Source organism: Protopterus annectens, chromosome 13.part0 (assembly GCF_019279795.1).
Source record: "Protopterus annectens isolate FY-2018-M chromosome 13.part0, PAN1.0, whole genome shotgun sequence".
NCBI lineage: Eukaryota > Metazoa > Chordata > Ceratodontiformes > Protopteridae > Protopterus > Protopterus annectens.
The window spans coordinates 549,948,031-549,967,742 of record NC_056747.1 but is presented as its reverse complement, the minus strand read 5'-3'; the positions used below and the strand labels follow the sequence as shown (position 1 = coordinate 549,967,742).

At 36.8% G+C, this 19,712-nt stretch overlaps 1 protein-coding gene across 1 annotated transcript in view; it reads right to left on the bottom strand.

Moving 5' to 3' along the window:
- LAT2 (linker for activation of T cells family member 2) overlaps positions 1-19,712 on the bottom strand; it is a 412,539-nt gene that overhangs the window by 283,933 nt on the left and 108,894 nt on the right. The window contains exon 4 of the mRNA XM_044054201.1: positions 5,617-5,721. Coding sequence (XP_043910136.1) covers positions 5,617-5,713 — 97 coding nt within the window. The 5' untranslated portion in view covers positions 5,714-5,721. The remainder of the gene's footprint in view (positions 1-5,616; positions 5,722-19,712) is intronic.

The following is a 19,712-nucleotide window of genomic DNA, read 5'->3' as shown; positions in this document are numbered from 1 at the left end:
TAGAGATAGACATATTAAGATCAAGGAAAGAAATAGACTGCAGAAGGTCAATAAAACCCCAAAAGTCATAAGTTGATAAAACAAATGAACACAGTAATTAGGACTATCCATAGAGATCCATGTGATATAACAGAAGTAAACAGGATAATTACTGTGCAGCTAAATTAATAACTGATGAAGTCCTACTGTGCTGAAAGAACACAGGGTAGTGAGGGAAAGAAGGGGACAAATCGAATACCATCATGGAAGTATTAAATAGAGGAAAACTATAAAGCAATTAAGACAAGAATATAGAAGAGGGAACAGATCAACAAAAATACTAAGAAAGACATGATAAAAGCAATGTGCAGTATTAGAACAGACCAGGATCTATCATGCACTATGGCAAATAAGCTAAAAATCTCAGCACAGGCAGAAAAACTTAGAAGATACACAGATAAATATAAATGAAAAGTACAAAATAAGCAATTTATTGATGACCCAAAAAAGTTTTATAGAGAGTTGGGAAACAAGGTAAAGGGAATTGAAAGACCACCAAAAAAAGAAGAAATAGATACATTTTGGGGAAGTATTTATGAAGATCCTGCGAAACATAACAAAGATGCTAAATGGATAAAAGAAGTAAAAGAAAGAATAAGAAGTTTAAAGGTACAGGATATGAAATGGGATGAAGTAACAGCCAGAGAAATTGAAACAAAGTTAAGAAAAGCCTCCAACTGGAAAACCCCAGACCCAGATGCAGTACCTAACGTCTGGTTAAAAGTACTAACATTTTTGCACGAAGAGTTAGCTATATGTAAGAACTATTTATATGCACACCCTGAACAGACACCAACCTGGCTAACAACAGGAAAAACAATGCTACTACTTAAGAGTGAACCTGCAAACTACCCTAAAAACTATAGACCAATAATTTGCCTTCCGACAACGTATAAACTATACACCGGAATTGATGCCAACAGAGTTTATAGTCATTTAGAGGGAAACTCAATTACAGCAGTAGAACAAAAGAGCAATCAAAGAAAGTCATATGAAACAAAGGATCATTTGTTGTTAAATAAAGTCATAGTGGAGAACTGTAAAAAGGGGAAGAATCTAAGTATGGCATGGATTGACTATAAAAAAGCATTTGATAGTATCCCACATTCATGGATAAAAGAGTGTTTAAAATGTGTAAGATACACCCTACACTGATTGACTACATGACAGTGACCATGAAACAATGGCAGGCCACTTTGCAATTAAGCCATGATAAAGGACAAATCATTATTCCAGGGATAAAAATTCAAAGGGGGATATTCCAGGGTGACTCTCTGTCACCGCTGTTATTCTGTCTTGCTTAACAGCTTAGGCCATGGCTATAATTTGGCTCCTAGAAAACAAAGTGTAAAGACTTCTCATCTTCTCTTTGTCGATGATTTACAATGGTAAAGCTCATCAGATGAGGAACTAAAAGCAAAACTGCAAGTTGTTAAAACTTTTTTTAGATGATATAAGAATGTCATTTGGTCTTGATAAATGTGCAAAAACAACCTTTAAAGCAGGAAAACTGCAGCACCAAAAAAACATCAGTTTGGGATATAAAATAACTTGGGCAAGAGGGAGTGTATAAATATTTGGGAATTGATGAAGGCTCAACAATAAAACATGAACAAATGTGAATAAAACTTAGTAAGGAATACTTTAGAAGACTAAAATTAATGCTGAAAACAGGGTTAACATATAGGAACAAAATCCAACCTATAAACCAATTCCTTCCTGTCCTAGCTTACAGTTTTGGAGTAATTGACTGGCTCCAAAACAAGATGAATAGATTAGAAAACAAGAAGGATGCTTCATGCTCACCAAATGATTTATAAGAATCACTGCATACCAAGATTATATACTCCCCATTCCGAAGGAGGGAATGGGCCTCCTTGAAATTGATTACATGTATAGATCTGCAATTGCGGGACTCCATACATATCTGCTGACCTCACAAGACCCAAACATAGTGAACGTTTTGCAACATGAAGAGAAGAAATCTAAGATAACTTCTCTGCTTAATCTAGCAGAAGCATATCGGCATCAACCAGGAATGGAAATCAAACCAGAAGTAGGCAAAAGTCAGGCAGCAACTGAATGTGCCAAAAAACAAAAGAAAGAATATAAGGTGAAGGACCAGATGAGAAGGCAAGAAATGTGGAAAATGCATAAATATAGTTGCAAGTATAGAAAACTTCTGGAAGAATTTTATGTTGATCAGGAATGAACACAGGAATGGTTAAGGAGAGGCAAATTCAAACCAAGAGATGAAAGGTTAATATTGGCGGCCCAAGATAGTGGGCTGCATACTCACTGGTTTATAAAGTCCACTGAACATGTAGGAGAGACAGACAAATGTAGGTTTTGTAAAACTGAACTGGAAACAGTTGCACACCTCGTTGCTGGTTGTGACACACTGATGGCAGAAGGTCTGTATACTGAAAGGCATAATAGTGTGGCAAGATTGTTGGACTGGGGATTGTGCAAACATTATGGTACTGAAGTGGCTAAAAAACACTGGAAACATGAGCCACAAAGCATCATAGAAAATGATGAAGTTTGCATCACTTGGGATCATCTGTTACCAACAGTTCAAAAGATAGATGCTAGGAAACCAGATATAGTGGTCCATGAAAAGAAGACAAAAGTAGTAATCATCACTGAAATCGCCACACCCAATGACTACAGTGTCTTGTGTACAGAGAAATATAAAGTCATAAAATATCAGGATCTGCAGGCAGAAACGAGAGCAATGTGGAAGAAAGATAGCCAGACAGTTCCATTAGTAGTAGGAGCAACGGGTCTTATAAAAAATAATATAAAACAAATATAAAACAATATAAAACATTGTAAGAAACTTCTCTGTGTGGAAGATTTTCAGTTCATATATCTCTAGTTAATCACTGTATATTAATCACAGAGACTCTCTGTGTACTTAATAAAGGATTTTTGACTGGAAACAGACTGCCTGCCTTGCTTGGATTACTTTCGAATACTTAGTAATTCTGTACAACATTTCAAATTATATATTTTTTTGACTTAAGACAAGTTTGAGTTCGCTACTTCTACTACTGTTGTCTGATCTGAGTAATATACAGTGATTAACTAGAGATATACGGACTGAAACATCTTCCACTCAGAGAAGTTTCTTACACTGTTTTGTTTTTGGACCCACTATACTTGTTCAGTTGGTTGTTTGAGACTTCGGGGATACCACGGAGATTACTCATTTTATAAAAAAGAATATACAATCATATTTAGATATGTTACCAATACATGTAACCCTGTACGGATTGCAGAAAGAGTCATTACTGGGCACATTGCGGGTGCTTCTTAGAGCACTTTTGCTGACATCAAAGATTGAAACAATATTAATTTTATGAACTTTAATCATACTTTGACTTAGGAATAGGGTCCATTCCCATCGTGGTATTAGAAACCCAAAAGACTTGGAGAAATTAAAAATATATTTGTAAAGTAGCAGAAAGTATTCTACGAACTAAGCCAAAATGAGAATGGAGAAAGGAGATTTTGCTGATAAGGATGACTGCAATTAAGGGTAGATAGAATAGGCAAGAGGGGGACAAAATTTACTGGAGAAAACTGGCAAAGGAACCAAGGTATTGGGTGTAAATAATGAGAGATGGAAAGGTAATAGAATGAGAAGAGGCCATGAAGTCATTTTTACTGCAAGCTAGAGACCGTCTTCCCTGTCAGGGATTCATATCAGAGCATAGACAAAGCGAATGAGATGGGGATATCTGGAAAAAGGATTTGGAAGAGAAACTAGATAAGCAATTCACAAGGGATCAATGGTAGTACCTATGTATGCAACAAAGTCTAGAAGATTTAAGATTTTGATTGGAAGTTTTTCCTTAGGTATTTTTATACCCCCAAGCAAACTCCAAAGTATATTTTCCTTAGCTAGATTCCAAATGTTAGATGTGTGATGGGGGTGAAAGAGGGAACATATGTTTTGGGAGTGTAACGTGTTCATAGACTTAAAAAAATTCCTTGCAGAGCACTGTGTTAGAAATATTAGGTGAGTAAATGGGTATAACTAAGGAAATTAGTTTTTAAGCTGAGATACAGGATCTGAATTGCCTAGACAAGGTAAGGCCTTGTTAAGTTTAATTCTGGTGGCTGCCAAAAAAATATTACTAGAAAATGGAAATCAAAGTCTAAACCAACTGTATTTGAAGCACTGAATATTGTAACAGACATAAAAAAAACAGAAGTATTTTTAGAAAAAGGTAGGAGCAAATTACACAGAAATAAATGGAAATTGTGGGAATAACACATGCAGAATAATGTTTTTGGAGAAGTAAGGTTTAAGTGAAGACAAGAACTGAGTAATTTAGGTAATGCTGGATTGATGTTAGTTAAACCAAATAATATATTCAATGTATAGTGTTTGTAACTGGGAACATCTTAATATGGTTTGTTTTCTTTTATATAAACATGGTTTGTTTTCTTTTATATAAACATATGTTTGCCAATGTCTAAATTCAATAAAGGTGTTACTACAAAAAAAGGACCATTAAGATCTACCTACTTTTTCCAGAAGGCTAATTTTAAAGTGGTCCCCTTTTGGCTGATGATCTAGTTTTGGAAGGGTTTTATGATAAAATATACATTTTTCATTTTTACTGTTATTTTTTTTATAATAAGCTTATTGAAATAATTTAGACTAAAATTGAACTGAATTGTTAGAACTAGTGTTTTCAGTACTTTTTAAGCAATTGTAACAGACTGATTTTTCAAGCAGATGCACACATGCATAGTATGCATTTGCTAACAGAGTGATAATGTTTGATTTGTTACATTCACAAATATTAGAATCAATAAAAAAAGCCTGCTCTATCATAATATGGTTTTGTATGCTGTAATTATCAAACTCCTTCCCAAAAATGAGTCGTGCCTCAACAACAATGGTGTGACAGCATTGTGACCACCTCATATAAAGCTCTGGAAATAAATCAAAAATAATGATAGAATATCTGAATTACTGTGTAGTCAGTAAGGGCTGAACTAACTGTATGAAGCTGTTCCTTAAATGTAGTGTACATCAAAGTGAAATCCTTCTGTGGAAGAGCATCAGAGTGAAGCCTGGAAACTGAGGCCTTGATTTTCATGAATACTGTTTTTATTTGTAAAGACAGATTTATTATGACAGCCTATATGACATTACGTAACTAGTAATAGTAGTCATACCTATCAACCTGTTAGTGCAAGAAATCTGGACAAAGCCTAAAATAATTGGGGGGGGGGGTAAAGAGCCAAAAACAGGGACAGATTTTAAATACTGCTCATAAGCTTAAAAAGTTGTTAGAATAAAATAATTGGTGTTGGCGTTCATTTTTCTGAAGGATATGAAGTCTGAAACTCAACTATATGTCATTATTTAGCGACTTAAATCCTCAGTGATTTGCCAGAAAAAACACAAATATTAAGAGGAACAGAGCAAAAATCTGTGGCAAAAATCGGGGCATTCTGCCAAAATCTGAACATTTAACAGGTATGACTGTAGCTGCAGCAATATTTTGATCTAATTATAAGAAAAAGATTAAAAGGACACAAAATGGTACTTACTTCTCCTCCTAGTGAATCGACAACGCATACACATCATTAACGCCAGCCCCAGAAAAACAGCAAAGGCCAGGCTCATAAGTACCGCCTCTTGAGTCATAACTAAAACTAAAGCAGAAACACATTTTAAATGCAGAAACATCTATTAAATTAAGTATAGTTATTTTACAATATCACATTACAAAAATATTTGTGAAAATATGAAGACAAAAAGGGGGGGGGACAATCTTTGAAATGATGCAAGGCGGGTTCACTGGATTTGAAGAAACATAGCTTTTCCATGCGATGATCTGTTCAAACTTTGAAGGTCCACTATTGTCTATAAGATACATATTTTTTCAGTACAGTTGTAGCACAAAAATATTCATAATTTCAGTCCTTAGTTTAGGTATCACTGATCTTGTTTAAGAGATGAAGAAATTAAACATTGTGTTATTATCATATTTCATTAAAGAATGTATAACCATCTAAAAACAAACTGATTTTAAACACACTGGCTTACCCAGGCTAGACTAATTTTATTACTATCAGCACCATATTAGATAACATAAAGGGAATTATTATTTATCTTTAATATGCAAGGAAAAGCAGATTAGTTTTACATGGTCTCCCAAAATGGTAATCTTACACATCAAATGTAAGAAATTGGGAATAAAATCTTGCAAAAGAACATTTATCTGAAATGATGTGATCCGATGTTTCTTCTTTTTCTCCTCAACAAATGGGTACCTCAGAGCCAATCAGATATGACTTTAGCCACTCTCAGACTTTGGATCCAAGGCTCAGGCTCCTCCCCTTATCCACAATACCCTGCTTGTACCAAATTACCTCAAATCTTATTTGCCGCTCAATTGCTTCAGACACATATCTCTAGGTTCAGTGCTTTGGGTGTCAGTTAAGTGCTTTTTTGTTATTTCTCTTTCCCTTTGCATCTCCTGTTTTCTCCGTGATTTACAATTTTCTTCCAGCCTCCACTACCTATACAAAAAAAAAAAAAAATCACCCGTTGGTGCATTTGTAGAAGTAGTCTCTTACCTTCTTACTTGGTATTCTGAGTTGCTTATTTTTGCAGTGTAGATTTTTTCTGATAATTAGAGATAGGGCTTTGCCTTATTACTATTGTCATTGTTGTAGTTATTGTTGTTCTTTAGTGTGTTTAGTTTTGAGTTTTTTTTTCCTGTTTGTTTTCAAAATGAAAGAAAAACACTCCAGTTTTCAAAAAATGTGTTGCTTGTGAGCACAAGATCCCTCATCAGGATGCCCACACAAAATGGCTATACTGTTTAGGGGCATCTCACATGGATGAGGACTGCTCTATTTGTGCCTCCTTCAGAGCCATTGCTATTACAGAGGGACAGAACAAGTTAGTGCTCAAGGGGCTTCTCCCAGCTGCAACAGGAGAAGCTTCCCCTTCACAGTCTTCATCTTCTTCCTCACCAGTTTCCCAGAAAGATTCAGTCAAGAGTACAGAGGAGAAGGGTTTTGATAAAATAAAAGAAAAAGACAAGGATTGCAAGGAGAAGCATAAGGAGTCTAGGATGTGATCTCCAAATTGCTTGGGTTTGTCCAGAATGGTGTTGAATATCTAGAAACCAGTGGATCCTGCTCCAGCCTCAGAGCCAGTTAACATTAGATCATCGCTTCCTCCATTCCCAGAATCTTGGTTCTCTCCAAAACTAGTAAGCCATAGGCTCAGGTTGTCCTCCCTACAGGAATTATCTTTTCACAGGATTACAAGACCCTCATCCACAGAGTTGTCCTTAAGATTACTGTAATCCTCCAGGAGTCTGACAGAAACAGATGTAGACAATATGATGAGGGTGTTCCTGAGGACTCAGATCCAGTTGGGTATTTTCCCAGCTCTGATCCTTGTCCTGTGGGCCAGGCCTTGCTCCTTCTTCCCCTCTGATTGTGGCTCCTTCCCCAATCTAAGATTTGGACTCAGGGGGTACTTGGAGTTAGGCCAATCCCAGGGTTTACCCATGTTGGATCCGAAAGTTTGGACTTTGTCTACATTGACCACTGACTGACCACTGACCATTTCTCTGAATAAATTGAGACTCTGAGTGCCTTGGATCACTTTCCACTATACTATAAAATCCACATTGCTGAAGAAAATAAACTCAATAAGGCTTCCATATTCATATAATTGATTTGCAGTAACTTCATTTTAATGTAAGTTATTTGCAGTGATGCTTTCTTTCATATAGTTTCTTCACAGAAAATAACATGGCTCACTAACCAGAAAAGGGCTATGGATATGGCATATTTAGATTTCAGTGAGCCATTTGATGTAGTATTGCATATAATATTAGTGAGCAAATTAGACAGCTAGGCGTGAGAGATGGGGGGTATCAAACTTAACACAAGGGCTAGAATAAAGGGAGTAATATCCATGACATGTGTACCAAGCAGCCATAACTCATAAAAAAATAAATAAATAAATAAAAAATAAACCTATAAACAAACAATCAAAGTCACATTATTCACTGGCAAATACACTTTGATCAAAAATGAAAATCACACTACAAAACACAATCCTTTTATGGCTCCCTATTGAAATGATGAATGCTGAAAAGCCAAAAAAAAAACAGACCAAAAACACAGGAGAAGAGTGAATTTCGACAAATTCTTCTTCTTCTTAAAACTTCTTTATTGGGGGGAGGGGCAAGCAACCCCCTGCACCTCCCCACACCCACCAAACTTTTATATACCAGCTGTAAGATCACCATACCTCAGAGAAATGGGAATATTCTGAGAAATGGCATCTCAGACTTATTATATGTAGGTCCAATCCTTTGCCCATTCAGTCTCTGTCTTTTGAGACTCACTCTAGTGGGTTCTAACATTTCAAATGGTTACCAATACTTACCTTTGCAGAGATGACTGGTTCCTCTCTGTATCCCACACCTCTTTACTAAACTATATTACCTACATGGTCATATAACACCACAGAAATGGCAAAAGCTACTTACACTGAAATCCTTCCTTACCAACATAGTGTGATCACAAATTACAAAAACTACAAGTGTAGCAGCAATTCAGCATACCACAAAATGTACAAAACATGCCTAACAGCACTAAAAGACAGCAGTGATTTAAACCAAATTACAGTTTCACAAAAGAGCAGAAATACAAGCATCTCAAGAAACTCATTTCAATTCTAGCATAGCACAGAAAAAAAAACCTTCAAGTTACATGGCATTTGATTCAAAGATATGCCCACAATTAAAGAATATGCACATTCATAGAGTTTGTTCATATGAAAAGATGCATACCAGCAGGATACTGCAGAAGTCATTACTGGGAGCAGTCATTTGCAATTTTTCCATAAGTGACATTGCAAAAGGTCTGGAAAAAGGTACCCCCCCCCGAATTCATTAACACCAACACTAATTATTCACTAAGTTTACACCATTCTGAGTGAACAGACAATATGAGATAAGTCACACCTTAAAACCAACCAGGAACCAGAGGCGAAATAGCAAACCACAAAAGCACTGGACAACGAACTGGACAAGCAAAAGACAAATTTATTATAGGTCCAACAGTTAAAAAACAACAAACTAAGTGCTTTCATCTGTTTGTAACCTAAGACTTCCTCAGAATTTAAATCCAATAAATCACTTCATATGTTTAAATAGCAGCAATTAAAATCATGTGTTCTTACCCAACCAATACAAATCCAACACCACATTACTAAGTCAATTGGGTTCGTTGTCCAGTGATTTTGTGGTTTGCTATGTCACACCTTCATCCTCCTAATTTTAGTTTTCCTACTGATTTTCTTGCAGCCTTCAATATCAAGTCATAAAGGTTACCACTAGAAAGCAGAAAAAAATTTGGTAGGGATGTTCTTGAATACAGATTGTGTACACATAGTGTAGGTGTGAAGATATTCAATAAGGCTGATAAAGAATGAGGTATACAAAGGAAGGAAAGAAATTTGCCTAGATTTGAGGAATGTTAGCGTGAATTCAATAATTCAGTGCAAAACAATACATCTTGTAAACAAATAGTATAAGAAAAGAATGCACAGATGGTCAAAAAGTAGTAGCAATAGCTAAATTAGAAATGGACTTGTAAGTAACCGTATCTGACAACTTAAAGGTAAGCAATCTGTAACAAAACAGCTAGGAAGGTGGGGAAACTACTGACAAGTAGTGGAAGTACTTGTTTGTGTCTTTCGGCTTTTCCCGGTTAGGGGTCGCCACAGCGGAACTCCGGTCCGCTAATGATTGGCAGTTGATTTTTACATACCGGCTTGCCAGGCCTGACGCACAACCTTCAACGAAGGTACGCCCATTCATGCATGTCTCCACGCAGAAGACGCTCTGGCTGAGAATCAAACCGGACAGCGTCTTACTGTGAGGCGACAACGCTACCGCAGCACCACCACTGCAGGAGGAAACAAGTAGTGGAAGTACTACTGGTGGAAAATGAGATGGCATTATTCTAAACATCTAGCTGGAGTACCATGTACAGTTCTGAACACCCAATGATTGCAAGGACATTTACAAGACCAATGCAATGCAAACAGCAACATGGCCTTTAATGAGGCCTGAAAAAGGCTGCTGATCCACAAATGATAAAAACATTTCTAAGTACATTGACAATTCACACAGTCTAAGTGGCAATGATTTTTTTCAAAAAAAGTGACATACAAAAACAAGAGAGTACAATTTAAAGATGTGAGGTGGAAAGTTGAAGGGATAGATGAGGAAGCAATTTTTTTCATGAATAGGGTGTTGGATGACTAGAATGGCTTCCCTGAAGAGGCAGTTTTTAACAAGAGGTGTAAGAAAAAAGCTATCAGTTATGAATGATTGATGGCCTGTTCTGAAGTTAAGGAATTGGGCAAACTAGGTAGGTCAATATGGTCAGACAGTCCTTATCTGCTATCAAATCCTGTTTCTGTGTTTTCTGCAAGATTATTTAGAACATTTTCTATAATATAGTTAACCATGCCACAGTTATGGCTGACTGATGATAGAGCGTGAGTAGTATTGGTTAGCCTGAAAAGGAACTATTAATTTGTGCTGACACTAATAGTGAGAAGTGCAGGCATAAAGACCAGAAAAACAATTGTTAATGATCCTTAGTAATAATACTGGCTTCACTTACTCCTATTGTGAAATTAATTTAAGAATGATTTCAAGTGTAGTTTGGACTGCTAAACGGCCTTCTAAAATTAGAGTTAATGAGTGTGAAGTCATTCTACCTGGTAATTATCAAATCGGTTTCTTTTTTTTTTTTTCTTAAAAAAATAAGAAAGTTGGTCCAGGATGTAGCTGGGAGGCTGCACTCTGCATATCCCTCTAACTTACATACTCCAGGTCACACAACACTGGGGAACAGGGCCAAACACTACTGAGTGTGAAACATTGTTTCAGTGATTATTAGGTGCAGTGAGTTTGCACCCAATAGTTTATTAAGTTTCCCTGTTAAAACATAATGTTAAGTGAGCAATAATAATCTTTTTAAATAAGTGTGTGGTCGCACTGCTGAACTCAGCAACTGTCAGACAATTGCTCTTCTGTTTTTCCTCTCTAAATTTTTTGGGAAAAAAAATGTTTGCATTCCCAACTTTATCATTGTAATAACATGCAATTTACTGCCTGTTGTCAATGATTTTGGCTCTTGCTACCGTAATACAGATATGCTTTCTTAGGTCAATTCAGTGAAGCACAGGTAAACGGTGGGAGTAACTATAACTCTCTTAAAGTGGCCAAATGCCTTGTCATCTAATTTGTGACACACATGAATGGATGAACGAGAGTCCCACTGTCTCTAACTACTATCTAGTGAAACCACAGGCTTGACAGAATCAGTGGGGAAAGAAGACCCTGTTGAACTGGTCCTTCACTTCTTAAATTATCAGTCATCAGACACTTTCAAGGACCAGTCTTTGAAGCAGGCTGAATGACACTGGACTATCTTTAGATGTAATGCATCACTTCTATTTCTCCTTTGATGGCAGAACTCTGATAGTAAGACTGGATAATACCACCTGCCCATCCAACAGTCATGCTAGGTGTACACAAAGATGTCTACTTAACCCACTTCTTTTTTCCTTCCTTGTGAGTGATATGTGGCAACTCTGAGGTACTGCCAGGTTAATACAGTATGCTAAAGAACCAACATTGTTCTGTTCAGCTTCTTCTGCATATCCATACTTCAGCATGGATTTAACTCTGGTTGTTAAACTCAGCTCTGGCCATAATGTCTTCAAACCAAATGCATGTGCTTTGGGTATATACCAGCCATTTCCTGAGTTATTCTTATTACCAATACAGAATACAGGACATAGAAAGAAAGTATTACAAAAGGGGATGAATGTGAAGAGCCAGACTATTAAAAACAAGTAAAACCAAATACCATGTTATAGAAGTTAAAAAAATGAAGCAGAACAGAAAGAAATGTTTGTATTAGCAAAGCAGGCAAGTGAAATGATAACAAGGAAAAGACTGCAGAAATAAATAACACAAGGAGGTTGTAGATTTAGAAGAAAGGGTCTGTGGGCAACATGACGTAGGGGGATGAAGCACGCACCGTGATATAGTTGGCTGAGTTTCCAGTAATGGCCTATGTGATGGAAGAGTGAATATGGGGGGGACAATAATGACAAGGCAATGCCAACATGCTGTTCTGTGGGGGTGGGAGAGGAGGTAAATGTGCTTGAGGCATGCCCAATTTGACTTGTGGGTGGAAACTGGGAACCAGAAAGAAACAGCAATCTCTGGATTGTGTGTTGATCAGAGACTAAGAGGAGTATAGCAACAAAGAAGCAGGATCAAATTCTCCGGGATACTCCATTGTACACCTGCCTTTTCACACTGCCTACCACATGTCATGGGGGTATAGGGTAGGTCCAGACCAGCTCACAACAATGAAGTAATGGTCGATGGTCGACAGCATACCAGCATCTCACATGACTGTTTCCCTTCCAAGTCATGTAGCATCCAAGCCTGTAATAGTTTTGATCTGTTCCCATCTTATGAAATGGGACTTATTGCAGGGACACATATAGATTACATTGCATTTGCTGAAGCCCTGTGGAGGGAGAATGGACCTATGTGGCTAATCAATAGAGAGTAGGGCATGGTTTGAAAAAGAGTAGAGATTTCAAATGAGATGGAAAAATTAGTTCAATAAGGCAAAACTTTATGATGGAGGAGAAAACATAAAATAATGGAGACTGATAATGTTTATAGAGTTTTGCCATTTCTGTGGTGTTGAAGACGATCAGATACCGTCGTAGTTCTGACCATAAACTATGCCGACTAGCGATCCGGCGGCATTATTTCCATGACCTGCCGGGGAGCCTCCAGGAAACCAAAGTCTTTGGGTTCCGGGGGGAGTATGGTTGCAAAGCTGAAACGTAATGGAATTAACAGAAGGGCACCACCAGGAGTGGAGCTTGCAGCTTAATTTGACTCAACATGGGAAACCTCACCCGGCCTGGACACGGAAAGGATTGACAGATTGATAGCTCTTTCTCGATTCTGTGGGTGGTGGTGCGTGGCCATTCTTAGTTGGTGGAGCAATTTGTCTGGTTAATTCCAAGGGGGTTGGGAGGGTGGCCTAATGGTTAAGGTGTTTGCCTTACAAACACAAGGTACAGGGTTTGAATCTCACAGGGGGATAATTGGCTAGGCTTAAAATGGCTTGCAAGGGCAGTTAGCCTAGTACTAATCTATGAACCTATGAACCTATCAGTAAGTTTAAATTCTGAAAGGCATAAGGCAAATTTATGGCGGAATAAATATCATATAATGAAGGGTGTATATTTGCAAGAGTTTTGATTTCTTCTACCATTAAAAAGGAAGATGAATTTTCTGGGTTAGCAGTGTTAAGTGTGGGTTGGAGAAATTGTTAAATATGATTGTAATTGATCATTTGAAAGCCATTGCATTTATGGGTAAAGGAAAGGCAGATAAGGTTGGGTATGATCTATGCATGCACTAATGGAAAAAAAAAAACAGCAACTGAAGCTATTAAAACTTGTTTGCTTACTGAAGCAGAAGTATTATGGATGGGAGATTGTAACTGTCCTGGGAGGTACAAGAGAAGAAAACAATATGAAACAAGAGAAGGAGATAGTAATGATGGCTAAATTTAAGAGACCTACTTAGAAAACAATACATATATGTATATATATAAATGAGGGTGGATTTATGGTCAGTGATGCATTTTACACTTTGTAGTAAGAAGGTGATAGTAGACAAATGTAAGTATATCATGATGTGATGGCTGGATCACAGAGCAACCATGTGTGAGATAGAAGTGGTGGCAAATTAAAGAAAATGAAAGGGAAAGTAACCATGGCATTGACCGTGAGGGCTTGTATGAAATGGGAACTGAGGAATTAATAGGTATATTAAGGAAGGACTTAGACATGAGAGGTTTTTTTGTTTTATTTACTGACTGAACACAATAGTGAGTGCCATTAAAAAAATAAATTTAATTCAGAGTTTAGGCTATAAGAGAAAACGGTGATAATAGAAAAAGACAGACACAACGTGAAATTAATGGATGACTTATAAGGCTATACAGTAAAAAATACATGAGACCATCAAAAGGAGGCAGGGGTAATTTTCAGGAAAAAAGGAAAGATTAACATTTGATTAAAAGGGCAGCAGTTTGCTGTACCAGGAAGAAGCAAAGCTTTATTTCATTTAAGTAAAATAAAAATAAAAAGAGTTGTAAAAGAATATGTTTATAGAATTATAGATGTGATAAAAAAGGGTTCGAAATGATACCATCAAATGCAGGCCCTCATAACATGTCTGCTTGATCCATACTTCATGAAACTATCCCTTCAAGTACTGAACTTCTCTCAACAAACGTACTCGAGAGAAAAAAGCTTTAAGAAGCTACATAAATCCATTAATAAGAACAAGTGTTTTAAAGAACAAACCTCCAGTACCCCCTTGTGGGTCTGAATACCCCTTGCTTTATGCTTACTCCAAAGTTGCTGCTTCTTAGAGAAAAATCTAACAGCAAAAAAAAAATTAAAATGCTGCATTTTTTTCTATAACACTACAAACTCAGAATGCACAATAGCACTGTGTAATCATTCACAACTTGTAGCATCACATAGTGAAAAATCAAATACGAGGAAAAACAGCCTCAAGAAACCATGTTCAAGCAAAGAATGGGCGATCACATATCAAACTGTTATGCATGAACTAGTAAAGAAATATTTAGGAAAGATAATATGAGAGAAGAGAGAGAAAAGCGAAAGGTATATGGTCTGTGAAGAGGCTGGACCTGGAAACAGTGAATTTAACACAGGAAGAAAACGTTTTAAAAAAAACTCTACAAAGAATATGATATAGGCTTAAATGGTTTGTGTTGTAAGATTTATAAAAATAAACAAATGTGAAAAAAGAAAACATGTTTGAATGCTCTGAATGAATGGTTTGCAAATGGTATTTGGAAGAAATGAATTGCTTTCATTAAGTTTACATGAAAAAAAAAGGCAAGCAAAGATTTACAGAACTGGAGGCCAATAGCTAACATTAAGGTAGGATAAGTAAAGCTATAAAGCAGTTTTAAGCAGATAAAACTAAGACGGTTTGGGAGGTATTTCAGGAGAGGGGCTGATATAACTAATGGAAAGCCAAAGTCTTTGTAGGATAGCCTGTGATGTGTCAACAGCTTTTGAGAATACATGTATGTGCAGTTATCAGAAATATAAAGAAGTTACATGTTAGGATAAGTTATTAAGATGAATAGAAAGGGAATATGTGAATTTATATTTAAAGATGAAGATAGAAATCAGATAAGGATGTCCACTTACACCACTGATTTTTGATAAAGGCATGAATGCAGTAGTTATGGATTTAAAAAAAGAGACCGTGTCATGGAGATGGGAATGTTGTGAGACAGCATAACAACTGTTGTGACCTGTGTAGATGATTTTTGAAGTAGCAGGACATAACAGGTTTGTTCTTTTCATTACTCTTGTAAATTCAAACATTGACTGCGGAGCTACAACTGAACAAAAACTAATGACATGGATTTGGTGGCAAATTTACTTTTGTAGGGATATATTTTTTCAGAAAATATGTTCATGTTTTAGGTATGCATTTTGGGAATACAAAACTAGTTAAATTGCAATAGAGAGAATCATTAGCTAAAGTAAAATAAATATTTCATTTAAGGTGAACTTTTCCATGTCTTCAATAAAGCAAAAGTGTTTTACTTAAGTCATTACTAAGAGTATTACGGAATTAGGAATCTATATTGCAGGAGTGCACTCATATACCCAGACGAGATGGAGAACAGATTACTGAGTTTTTTTCCGGGGGGGGGGGGTTAATTTGGGGACAAGACTGAACCCCATAAAAATAAGAATTGTATAGAAAGGAGGTTCAGGGGCAATAAATTATGAGAAACTATGGAGTTCACTAAGCATTTTTTCCTTCTTTTTTGATCTGCTAAAGGGACAGATCAATTCAAGCTTGAAAGGGTTGATATATGAATATAAGAGAAGTATGAGGGTTACTGGGAAGCTTTGGTGGGGGCAACTTAGGGTGACATACAGTAAGGACTGAGTAATGTAAAACAAGCTTTAGGAAAGCAAGAATGTGGAAACTGAACATGGAAATAAAGCAAGAAAGAAAAGAAATAATACTAGAAGCAATAACGTTAACAGCATAACATAACATTAACAGCATACTAAAATGTACTACCTTACTACCATTTCTGCTTTATACAATGTACCACAATACTGTTGTCATTTCCTGTAAGTTTCATTGTTTTTAAAGCTTCTTTAATTGAGCACCTAACACTTCCCACCCTGAAACCAGGTTGTCAGCTTTAATAATCCTATTGTTAACAAACACCTTTTAAAATTATGTCAGTGGAGGCTACAATATATTGCATTTTTGAAGTACGCTCCTGTGACTTTAAAACTTGATACACACAATGTGAAGTTTAATGGAGTCGTACAGGAAACAGATGTGGTTGCAAATGAGAGTTTTAAATCATTCTACACTATTAGCATATAAATAAGTTACCAAGATAACGTATTTACCATGCAAGTAATCTTATGACTTCTAATACAGCTTTCTTTTGTAGAAAGTAGTTTAAAAAATTTCTAAAAAGAATATGTTAGAGTTGTTCTCCCTTAAAGGAGAACAGCCAGACATAACAGTGAACCACCAAATGTCAAGGTAGTTTCCATCTGTGTGTTTTAAAATGAAATTAGAATATTGGGCATCATATTTATCTGACATTTTACACCCAAATCTACACATAAAATCCCAGAGCATCTTGTATATATTCCTAATGAACAAATACTGTATTCAGAAATTCAGGTAAGCACAAATTAGTAGAACTAATGTTGTTCAGAATTGCAAAGATGGTGTAATGTGTTCTGTAGTGCAGATGAAGGCACCAGCCGCTCTGTTATGGTCAATGTAATCTGTTATTGTCGAGTCTGACGTATTTAAGCAGTAATATTTGTAAATGTGTTTTAAGGTAGTAGATAATAAGGGATTGCTTAGCGACTATGAGTAGAATGAGGGCAATAATGGACTGATGAACAGTTTCAGCATTTTGTTTGACTACTTTCCTTTCAGTAGAGTTGGGTATTTGCTGGCCTTATTCAAGCGGTGACTTCTGTTAATGTTGTGGGATGGTGAACACTGCGGTGTAGATGACTAAATGTCATAGTCCTCTGAACCAGGATGTCACAAATGGTGTTAAATGCCACGCATATGAAGTAGGTAAAAGTGAAAAGAAACTAATATGAACAGTGATGTTTATTTGATGGAGATATCTGCCAGATGACTTTACTGGAATCAGCGATTTAGTAATCATTGCTGGTAGATAATAACAGCAATGTGGAAATAAAACGTTCATTAGCACAAAATGCTGAGTGTATATGTGTGTCTGTGAGTATGTGTATGTGTAGAAGATGTCACATAAAAAAACTAAAATGTATGTTAACTATAACTGCTAATGTAGCCATTTAAACAGTGGAAAAAATGAGGACAGTTTGCTATGAAGCATTTCTTACAGTCATGCATCTGAAATCATAGGGTATGGTGGCTTCTTTATTTTATTCATTTGCGATCATTTTTTTTTCTTTCGTCTACCCACGTCCACTGTCTATGGACACAGTACAAAATCTAATGCTGCATGCCTTTGCTCCAGTTCACTCATTTCTATAAATCTGCTGAAAGCTGTGATCAGGGTTCAAGTCTGACCTTTACGTATGTCAACAAAACTAGAAAATGCTACTTGACTACCTGAAATCCAGTACTGTGCCAGTTAGAGAGACAGACGGGAAAAGAATGTTGCTTTATTTTTGTTGTACATACCATACAGAATTAACAAGAACTGAATGATGCTTACAAGGATCAGAAGGCAAGGCGCCTTTAGAACATGAACTGCTCTCAGTTGGGGGAGGGGAACAGTTTATGTCACATGTTTAACAAGCCCGGAAATTAGTTCATCAGCTTGTGTGGGTAAAGAAACATGGAGTGCAACATTGTGATTTAGTTTAATGAGCTTGATATCAATTAGTAAGAAAAATGATGGCAACTAAAATAAGACTGCAAAACCAATATCTGTAATGCAAAGCACACACACCATACCTCTCAACCTGTTAGTGCAAGAAATCTGGACAAAGCTTAAAATAATGGTGGGAGGAGACAAAGGCCCAAAAATAGCGACAGGTTTTGAATATTGCTCTTATAAACTTAGATAGTTGCTAGAATACTTGGATTTGTGTTAGGATGCATTTCCTGAAGGATATGAAATGTTAAACAAGTGTAAAACTCAAATGTATATCATTATTTAGTGACTTCAGTCTGCCATGATTTGACAAAAAAATCACAGATTTGATGAGAAACAGACCAAAAATATGAGGTAGAAATCTGGATAATTGAGAGGTGTCACAAATACACACACACACACACACACACACACACACACACACACACACACACACACACACACACACACAGACACACACACATCCCGCTCCCTGCATACCTCCATTCCCCCCTATGTAATATAATCAACTTGGTTGTTGCACCAACTCAGGGGCAGGGGACCACCCTTACGAGCTGTTCTTTAGCCTTCTTGGCTTTTGGCTTCTAGTATAATTTTTAACCATCCAGTTTCTAGTTGTGTTCTACTCCTATTTTTCAGTTAATGTCTGCTATTCTTCCTTTTTTTCTTCCCCTCCCCTTGCTGCCTCACCATTTCCAGTCATCCCAATGACCTCCATCCATCGCTATGACTATCTGCTCTTCCTTCCTCCCTCCCTTGGACTTTTCTTCGAGTGAGCTGGGGCCAATGTGGATCTTAAGGGCATCCTGGGGCTGGTGCTGGCAACTGCTTCTGCTGCTAAGAGGAGTTATTTCATGTTCTACCTTTGCTTCCCTATCCTTCCCCAGCATTAGTTGACTTGCATCCAAGGCTAGTCCTTTTCATAGACTACACCTCCCTCAGGGAGGGTCTTCAACAAATGCCCTCCTCCTGGGATGCCCACATCTATTCCTCCCTGCCAGCATCTCAGACACCTGAGATGCTGATCACACCCAGATCACTTGGACCATAGTCAGGGCTTTCTCCCTCTATGCCACAGCACTGGTTATGTGTACTCTTCTTCTCTTCTTCCTTGAGATCATTTAAATCAGTCAAAAACTAGGACATTTATTTTACCTTTTCCATAGTTTTGATATTTTTCCACTACTCTCCTAGAGTTTTCTATGAAGCTGTGTGACTTGGATCATGATAAGCTGTACAATCAGTAATCAAAAGATCAAAACAGAGCTATGCATTTCAGGCATAGGTTTGATTTCTACAACCTTCATATTTATACTGTGGAACTCTGAACAAGTCACATATTAACCAAATAAAACCTTCTAAGTCACTAAATGTGCCTAGTTGTCTTTGGAGATGGCTAAAAACTGCTAATTCTATCTCAAAATCCATCAGTATCAGCTTGAAATCCACCAGAATTATTTACTTCTGGTCACTGTGAGATGTAGGCATGGCTTCTCTTACATCTGTATGTTTTTTTAGGTAACCTGGTTTCCTCCTAACTCCTAAAATTATGTTTGTTGATTGACTAC